At 39.7% G+C, this 10,055-nt stretch overlaps 1 protein-coding gene across 1 annotated transcript; it reads left to right on the forward strand.

The window, feature by feature from the left end:
• The first annotated feature begins 278 nt into the window (after positions 1–278).
• On the forward strand, positions 279–9,130 carry LOC118594725 (interferon-inducible GTPase 1-like). The gene is made up of 2 exons (XM_036204859.1): positions 279–454; positions 6,656–9,130. The coding sequence occupies exon 2, from the start codon at positions 6,677–6,679 to the stop codon at positions 7,931–7,933; it is 1,257 nt and encodes a 418-aa protein (XP_036060752.1). The 5' UTR covers positions 279–454; positions 6,656–6,676; the 3' UTR covers positions 7,934–9,130.
• Positions 9,131–10,055: the final 925 nt, after the last annotated feature.

A 10,055-nucleotide genomic window follows, 5' to 3' on the forward strand; every position in this document is an offset into this window, starting at 1 on the left:
TTTGCTTTACATCTAGTTTGCACTTATGAATGGGTACATAACATGTTTGTCCTTCTGAGTGTGGTTTACCTCACTCAGGAGGATATCCTTACCTAGTTAGCATGTTGCTTCAGGAGCTTCTCTCACTGGCTAAGATTTGGGTTGAAATGTTATGACAGGCAATTTCCCCTTCCTTGAATCCTGGAATCACTGAAGAAAAACAAAAGTGAGTTTAGTTTCACTTTCCTGTTCCTATAAATGCAGGAGATTCTGGAATGAGACTGGATCCACTCTCCTTTGTGATTGGCTAGCACATTCTGAAGGTGCGATGCCAATGGAGTATACAAGGACTGAACAACTTCTAGTTTCTGCAGAAAAAACAGAGGTGGAGTTCCAGTAAAGAAATTCCAGCACAGCCAAGAGCTATTCCTCTGTCCCAAGCAGTGAGAGCATCCCCTGGACACAGGATTGTCTGGTAAGTGGACATTCAGATCTCGCCTTTCAACCTCCCTGTCTCTTTCCTAGGGAGCCTATGCATAAAAAGACATCTAGAGCTGGGATCCTCAGTTTGGTAGATAGGGGGTTTTGATTAGAGAAAGGCAAGAGTTATTTATCGATTATCTTAGGTAATCATTCAAGTTTAGATAGACCTAAAGTAAAAGACCAAGTTAGTGTTTAATATTTACACAGTTATTCTGGTTTCAAATTTTTGTTTGTTTGTTGGTTTGTTTTGAGGACATTTACTCCCATGAAAATGAGCCTTTTAGGATATGTGTTGTGAAATATCATCACAGAATATATTAAAAGTGTTGTGTCTCAGTCTTGTGACTTCCTAGTACTCTTTTCTTGCCTCTTTTTACGCAGCTCAGCATATTTATTCTAAAGTCCAGAGGAATCTAGACTGGGATGAAAGACAACCCCTGTAGAATGCTTCTCCTATAACGTGCTAGGGAACTCTTTTAGGATAGGTTTGTCTTGTTTCAAAAGTATTTTTCTGTACGGTATGACAGTTTCATACATCTATGTAGCACTTTTATTGTCTTCAAACACAATTCTGCTCTCTTTTCCCACTCTTATTCTCTCTGGGATCCTTCCTCTTCCCAATGGTTGCCCCTATGTTTTCTTGTCTTTATGTTGTTAAATACTCCACTGATCTTAATCAGGATCACTTTTGTGTTCTGGTATGGGGTTTTTACTTGATCATGGAAAACTTTCTAGTGGTCACATGTTAAAGAACAGTAACTCTCTCTCCCTCAACACTCACTAATCCTCATATCTCCTTAGCTAAGTCTTCAGGTGCCCCTGATTTCCTTCATGCTGAAATGTGGACAGGCTAGATCTTATGGAAGTCTCCTGCAGGGAACCCCAGCAGCCATGAGTTCACACATTGAAATGCCATGTCATATTCAGAAGACATATTTTCAGGCCACTCCTCCTGTCCACTCCTCTGGCTCTTCTATGATGTTTCTTGAACCTGGTTAGGGTGGGGGGTTGATAAAGATGTCTCTGTTATATTTAGGAATGAGCACTCAACTGTCATGTATTCTCACCACTTTGACCAGTTATAAGACTGTGCATTCAAACACTACCCACTGCAGAAACAGAAAACACGGGAACTAAGCAGCAACAACACCAACAAATCCCATGTCTGAGTAAGGTGTCACTAATCTCTGGTGTAATCAGAAGCATTGAGAGGGAAATTGGCCCATTTCTCAGAAAAGCAGAAGCAGATGCTGTGGGCATTTTTAGTTAAGGAACCCTCTTTAGCTTCATGGTTTTTATTGGAAAGTTAGAGTTCTAATGAAGAAATGCATCCTTTTGCAATGACTGATGTTTCGTATCACTGTAGTTTGTTGAGTTCATACTCAGTGCAAGATATTTAAGACAAAATTTTTGTTGCTTATTTTCCTCTTTCTTGTTTTCTTTTGTAGTTCTTTAGTAATTTTGTATGGTGTATTTTATTTGCTTTTTATTACATTTATTTATTCATTGTCTATACTCAGGTACTAGGGCTAGGTGCCCATATGTTAGCACATGAGTGCAGAGGTCAAAAGACAAGTTGTGGAAGTCAGTTCTCTCTCACCACTAGGTGAGTCTTGGGGCTAGAACTCAGATCATCTGACTTAGTGACAATTGGCCTTACCTGCTCAGGCATCTTGCTGGCCCAAGACAGTTTTAGAGTGTGTATGATGAGAACAAGGGATGGGGATCAAAGGAAGGGAGGCTTTGTAAAAAGATCCAGCAACTTTGTCTTGATAATTTCACCAGGCTAGATCCAGTGGATCCAGGCTCATGGTTGCCCTGATAGATGTAACTACTTCTGTTTTCATCAGGGTCCAGTCAGCTTTTGTGATTGGCCAAATGTATTACCAAATAGTTAATTTCAGTAGCTATCAGAAAAGCTGAGGTCTGGCCTCCCATCCTCTGTTGGGTTCATGTGAGGCTGACAGACTTGAACCTGGATGTCTGTCCAGCTTGGGAGATGAGTAACAAAATTCAGAGGGGACCCTGGTATTTCAGTAAGAATTGCCTAGACAGGAGGCCAGAAGCTGAGCCAAACCTCCACCACCCTGTGAGGTCAGCATTTTCCTGAGGCGGGGGGGGCAGCAGGGTTTGGGCTTTGTGGCCTTTGTTCTTGGTTCTCTGGTTTGTTGCTGGCAGTTCTGGGACCCAGGGCCTGTGCCTGTCCGCAGCCAGGCTGTCAGCAGGAAACTGAAATACTCACCTGAAGGAACATAAGGTTTAGAAAATTTTCCCCCAAAAAAAATGTACATACCAAATTAGGTTTTAAAATACCTAATCCTGTAACATTATATAAAAATATGTTGTCTACTAGCCATGAAATGCTGTTGGATACAGTTTTTTGTAACTTACCACAACCTTCATCTTATGATTCTGATGAATGTTATTTTAAAGTCTACTTTTGTAATTTTACCAAAAGCAGAGATCAGTATTTTAAGAGAACCTCCTTGGTATAAATACGGCTAGATTTTAGATATATATCAGTGTAGTGAACTTTGACATTGAAAATTTTAATAACCTTTAGTTGTAGCTAACTCAGTCATACCCATATACGTTTTTGTTACTCTATAACTGTCCTCTATCTTAGAAGAAAACCAATTTAAAAGTCCTTTTCCTTCAGCATTTCCAAAAACACATTATCAGCGTACTTATAACCTTTTAATCATTTTTCTCCTTCTTATTGGTTCCTTTTTTTACTTTTTTTTATATTGTGAGACATGACATAAATGAGCAACTTTTATAGAAAAAGTTTTTGTAGTCCCTGATGAACTTGGAGGGATATGAACTGATTGCTTTATCATAGAGTCGTAAGCATAGTCAGAACAATTTCTCAAAACAGGCAAAAATGAGGTTATGTCCCCCATTGCAGTAAGTAGCCAGAGCTCTGAAAAGGGACAAAGAACACACAGATACCTTAAATCAGAGACTACTCAGCTGGTACTGAACCCCCCCCCCAAAAAAAAAAAACACAATACATGTGTGCTATAAAATTTTAGGGCAGCGAAGTTTTAACTCAAAGTATTTATTCACCCTAAAAAATGAAAACCAACCTGTTCAGCCATTTAGTGCTCAATTTCGAGTGTACATTAGGAAAGCAAAGTTTATCTATTGAGGAAAGCAAAGAACAGTGCAATATTTAACAGACAATATTAACCAAGACCAGGAGCCTGGGAAGAATACACATTAACAATACTAGAGGTAAACTCACCTTTCACCAGAAAATCTAAGTTATTTGTCAAAGATTTATTTACCTTATGTGAAATAAAAGGTAGTTGGACAAATCTAACAGTTTTAATTAACATTACAAGGCATTTTGGTACCAGGTAAGCAGTATATGAGCATAAGCATACATGTAGACATAACACAATATACACATACACATAAATATATATATCAAATACATTTTAAGGAAGCCAAAAGAATATTTTTGTTAAATTTACCCTGTCCAATTATTTTTTAAAGTCTTTTATTCTGATTATTTTTTTTCCTGATCTCTACATGAGATTTAATCTTTAATGAGTTCTTTAAAATTCTTAATTTTTACTAGAAGCAAATTAGAAAACTTCTAACTCATTATGTAGTACCTTAAACAGGATGACTAAACACAATGTGGATGAAGCTGAAAAACAATGATTAGTCAACATGAAAACTAGTTTCTTTACTTGGTTGAAATTTTGACTTAGGTGTTTACAGTACTAAGCTGCAAAATCACACATCTGGGCCTTCTGACACATGAAAAGAAAAATCATCCAATCAATAAAACAAACTTAGACCTGCCTTTCTCCCTGAGGTGGCTTTATGCTGATCTATAGGATGAGAAATTCCATCTCCATACCATTAGGAAAGATCCCATGTCTGGGATTCAAGAAGGACACTGGGTCAGATTGTTATTTGAGTAAGAGATTGGTTAAAAAGGGTTGTGAATTCCAGTGATGGACAGACAGATAGCTGCATGGCAGAAGCTCTGAGATTGGACCCACATGCTAGAGTGAGGAGTCCCTTCTTATGGGTGTCAGAGAGAGGACATTCTGTTGTACCATGTTACTCTTGAGTGTGCTTGCAGTCAAGCAGTCTGTGGGCAGGAGTGGGGGGTGGAGCGGGGGGAGAATCTAGGGGTAAAAGTGATTTTAGTCATGGAAAACAAAGCTCTATCATTTCTGAAATGATCACAGTCCAACCAAAGTGAGATTACTTTACAAAGTGAGGGTTCCTGGCTAACACTTTAGATTCCAAGAAACTAGGCCCAAGATTTCTCCAATCTCCTGAGACCTCTTTTGAAGAGCTGGCTCAAGAGTCATACAACACTGGCCAGATTGGAAAAACTTCTAAAGATTCCAAGAGGCGGCAAAGCCTTCACAGGACCACCTCACTATGGACAAGCTGAAATCCAGGTCCCTGAAATGTGTCCATCAACTGCTTAATCTCTGGCAGTGGAGAGAGCTGCTTCGTGAGACAGGGCCCTTTAGTTAACCAGCAATAAAATCCCAATGCACTGATTTTACATCTTAGTGAATTCAAAGACAAAATAAACAAGCCAAAGATAACACAGTGGGAAAATACCAATTAACTCAGCCACGCAAAGCTGACAGTGGAGATGTTTCCAAAGGGGTGCTCTAACTCACTCTGCAACAAAGGAAGAATAAAGGTTTTATTCATGTAGTCCATACATATTCATAGGGGTAGTCCAACCTAAGCATGTTTTTTTAGGATTACATTCCCTGAGCATGCTCATTTTAAAGTGATGGACAGACATACCTCTGGGAATCCCCAGCTTTCACAATTACATTGGAGCTGACATAAGGAAAAGGACAGTTTGAAGATATTGAATGAAGGGATCTGACCATGAAGGTGCCTGCCTTCATTAGTCAATAATAGATTGACACATGTTCTTGTCCTAGCTGAACATCCATGCATGGGGCTATTCAAACATGGCTGCACAGCACTCAGGGTACCAAATATTTTTGTAGGAATGTCAGTGACTTCACCTGTTTTCCACCTCATGATAGCTTATTGTGTCCAGATTTTACATGAACCCATGCAATAGAATCTAGGAGCACCAGAAGGCTGATAACCCACTTTGCTCATGGTCTCTGCTTCCTGGTTTCCAGGACTCTCTGGGCTAGAGAATGCTACATGAAGAAACTACCTGGGTTCTTAATGCTGTAGGACTGAGTTATACATGTCCATTTATACCTGTTGTCCCCACAGTAGCAGACCTAGTACCTGCCAGTTCTTCTTTTCCCACTGGGCTATCCATAAGTCAAGACTCTGGATATAACCCAAGTGTCAATACAGATGGTCAAATCCAAGTTTCAAGACGTATTGTGATGAATAGACTTGCAAATATTGGTCCCATTTCACCTCAGAAAGAGGCTTGGCCATTGGCTTCAACCCAACTCTTCACTGGAAAAGAGTTACATATTACAGATCAGGAAGGATTCATCAATAAATATTGAATGGAGAATCTTCAGTAAAAGAAGAAATTCAGAAAATCAGTTATGCCAAACAGATAAATAAGGGACTATATGACAACAAGAGGCCTGAGAGTGTTGGGGGCATTGCCAGATCTAAGCAAAGGGAATAAGAAGAAAGTATTATCCTTAAAATTACCATGAGTACTGAACAAAGGCAAAATAGCATAGATTGTGAAGAATGACGGGTGCATGCAGAGTCAGACATGCAACACAAGCAGGGCAACATGGAGGCCATGAGCAGATACAGCTGAATGATACTGGAAGCTAGAAGGTGAGGGACCTCTGCTCATGGAGTCTACATAGCACAGAGGCACAGAGCAGACTGAAAAGATGAGATAGATCTGTGAAGAGACAATGGAGAATTAAACCATTAAATTCTTGTGTGATTGACTCAGCTACCTGCAGAAAGAATGCCCCTATTGTGTCATTTATAGGTGAAATCTAGACTAGCCAAATTCATGGAGGTAGAAAACAAGGTACTGAGAAGAGCTGTGGGGAGAGGGAAACAGAGTGATATTAGTCAAAGGACACAAATCCCAATTGTGTAAAATAAACATAATGGGAGATCCAATGCATAGTGTCAATGTTTAAGGACTGTATGTGGTAATATACTTTAAAGTTGCTATAATCAGATTTTCAATTTGATACACACCCTCCTGAATTGTCCTTCTTTCTTTCAGGGCTTTGATTTGCGCACAGTCATGGGTCAACTGTTCTCTTCATCTAAGGATGAACGCCACAAAGACTTGGCCTCCAGCTTTGCTGAATATTTTAAGAAGTTTAAAACAGGAAACAAAATCATTCCTCAGGAAACCATAGCTTCAATTGAGTTAAGCCTGAAAGAAGGAAACATTCAGGGGGCAAACTCTTCAATCACTGAAGCATTAAAAACAATTGACAGTACCCCACTCAATGTTGCTGTGACAGGGGAGTCTGGAGCAGGGAAATCTACCTTCATCAATACCCTGAGAGGGGTTGGGCATGAAGGGAAAGATGCAGCTGAAATTGGGGTGGTGGAAACGACCATGAAGAGACATCCATACAAACACCCCAATATTCCCAATGTGGTTTTTTGGGACCTGCCTGGGATTGGAACCACAAATTTCCCACCCAAAGATTATCTGGAGAAAATGAAATTCCATGAGTATGACTTCTTCATTATTGTTTCTGCCACACGCTTTAGGAAAAATGATATAGACCTCGCCAAAGCAATCAGCATGATGAAGAAGGAATTCTACTTCGTGAGAACCAAGGTGGACTCTGACATAAGCAATGAAAAGGAATTCAAACCACGCACCTTTAACAGAGAAATGGTCCTGCAGCAGATCCGCAGCAACTGTGTGAAAATCTTTCAGGAGAATAACATTGATGAACCACCAATCTTCTTGATCTCTAACAGAAACTTGTCTGATTATGATTTCCCTATCCTGATAGATAAGGTTATGAGTGTTCTCCCTGTATACAAAAGACATGCTTTTATGCTCTCTTTGCCTAATATTACAGGTGCATCCATTGAAAGGAAGCAGCAATTCCTGAAGCAGAGGGTTTGGCTAGAAGCCTTTACAACTGACCTCCTGAGTATCATTCCTTCACTGAGCCTCTTCATGGGCAGTGATGTGGAGAATCTGGAGAAAAGCCTGAACTTCTATCGAACTGTGTTTGGAGTGGATGATGCATCCTTGCAGAGTTTGGCTAAGGACTGGCAAATGTCAGTGGATCTGATCAAGGCAAAGATGAAATCTCCTAATGTGTTCGAAACTACAAACAAAGAAACAATACAAGAAAGGCTTTCAAGATATTATGAGGAGTTCTGTTTGGCTAATGGGCATTTGTTTAATAAGAATGTTTATGTTAAGGAAGTATATTACCTAAAATTATATTTCGTTGATATGGTGACAGATGATGCTAATGCTCTTCTCAAAGAGATATGTTCAAGAAACAACTTGGTTTCTGATTAGGCTGAAATCCTGTAGTTGTCAAAAATCAGAATCAATGACAGAAACATAGGACACTGATATTGCAAAATAACATAGTGAGTTTATTCGTGCCATCCAGGCTTTATCCATGCTTAGTGATCATATATCCACATTAGCTGTAGCTGATATCAATCAGATGTATGTAAATAAGCTGAGATCTAAGAACTATCTACTCACTTTGAATGACCTCTCAGATGGAGTAATTGCACAATTATTTGAATTACTTGACTATGAAGCAGCATCCATTTTTAGGTTTAACATTGTGATGGTTACAGTTTTGGACAGACTCTAGATCACATGAGAGATGAACTTCTGGGCTTGCCTTTGGGGAATTATGTGGCTTATGTTAATTGAGGTGGGAAGCCCTGCCTGCTGTGGGTACTATCATTCCCTAGCTAGTGTGTATCTTTGAGTGTGTATGTGGAGAGAGGTGCTAATCAGCAGCATGCTTTCATTCATCCATTGCTATCTGCTTTTTCACTGTGGGTGGAGTGGCACTAGCTGCCTCCAGCTGGTGCTGTGACTTCTTAGTAATGATGGCCTCTGTAACCTTGAATTTGATACTTGTGTCCTCTCTTGATAGAGATACCCAAGGAGAAACCATAACTGGGCTGGGGACATGGCTCAGTAGATAAAGATCTTACCTTGCAAGTCTGAAGACCTCTGTTTAGCTCACATAGAGCCAGCAAAGCATCTGTAATCCACACACTCCTGTGGTGAGATAGGACGCAGAGACAGAGAATCTTTGAAGCCCTGAGGCCAGCTATCCTGCCACATGCCACAGGGAATAAGAGACCGTGACAAAACAATTGGATGGTAAAAGTCAAGACCAAGGTTGTCCTTTGACCTCTGTACACATGACATGTCATTTTCATGCCTGCAATCACACGTGCAAATGTACACAAACAAAAGTTTATTCTTAGAAGAAGATGGAAGGTTTAGGGTAGCAGCTCATTGATATAATATTGTATCACATGTATGAGACCTCGGGTTCAATCCCTAGCACTCCTGAAAATGGGTAAAAGTAGGGTGGAGGGATAGCTCCGAGGTTAAGAACACTGTCAGATCTTGAAGAGGACCCAGGTTCAATTCCCGCATAATAGAACCCTCATAGTAGCTACAGTAGCCTATGACTCCTGTTCCAGGGGATCTGATACACTCTACTGACCTCCACAGGAATCAGGCATACATGTGGTGAACAGATATACATGTAAGGCAAACATTCAAAATATAAATGTTTAGTCAAGAGCAAGAGAGAGAGAAACAATAACCATAGGGATCGCAATAGCCTTAATAATAACTAAGAAATTCCTACAAATCCTAGTCAGAATTCCTGAGAAAATACTAAAGAAGCCTCAAACTCTGTGCCAGAACCAGTGAAGATGAATGGACTTCTCTACTTTATAGGTTTTTGAATGTTGTGATTGCTAAATGACTGATTTACTCGATATTAATACCAAAAGCCATTTAATACATACTTTCTGAAATAAAAAGGCATTTGTTTCTTCTTAACATGACCTAGAACCCATAATAACTTCACAGTGTCTGTCCTTAGTATTGCTTTTATTGGTTGATTATCTCATTGTCCATTCCCTGGCTGACATTTTATCTTCTCTGAAATGAAATACAAACCAATAGTACATGGGTTAGTAAGACAAAAAGAGAGACCCAGAGGAAAGGGGAAAATTGTTCATTGTGAGGAGTAGTTTCTTAAAGTTTGAGCTTCAAGAATCCTATAGATTATGTGGATTAAACAATAGAATTTATTCTCACACTGCTAGTTACTGATGTCTGAGATCCAGGTGCCAGTGTAGCCAAATCCTCAGTGAAAGCATTCTTCCTGGTAATGTCTCACTTGGCCTTCCATGGAATATGTGTGCAGAGAATGATTCCCTGTCACTTCTTCTCATGATTCTATCATTTGGAATCCATTTCCATGACCTACTCTAATGACGGATGCATCCTAAACCCTTTCCTCCTAAAAGGATACATCTGGCTCTGCTCAAAGAAAGGTTTATTGTAGTGATTCTCAACCCATGGGTCGTGACCCTAGTAGGGGTTACCTAAGAACACTAGAAATCATAAATATTTATTTTACAATTCA

This window comes from Onychomys torridus, chromosome 13 (assembly GCF_903995425.1).
Source record: "Onychomys torridus chromosome 13, mOncTor1.1, whole genome shotgun sequence".
In the NCBI taxonomy this organism is placed as follows: domain Eukaryota; kingdom Metazoa; phylum Chordata; class Mammalia; order Rodentia; family Cricetidae; genus Onychomys; species Onychomys torridus.

What these genes read in the sequence shown, in the direction of transcription:
- LOC118594725 (XM_036204859.1), top strand. Translation starts at nt 6,677, where the DNA reads ATGGGTCAACTGTTCTCTTCATCTAAGGATGAACGCCACAAAGACTTG.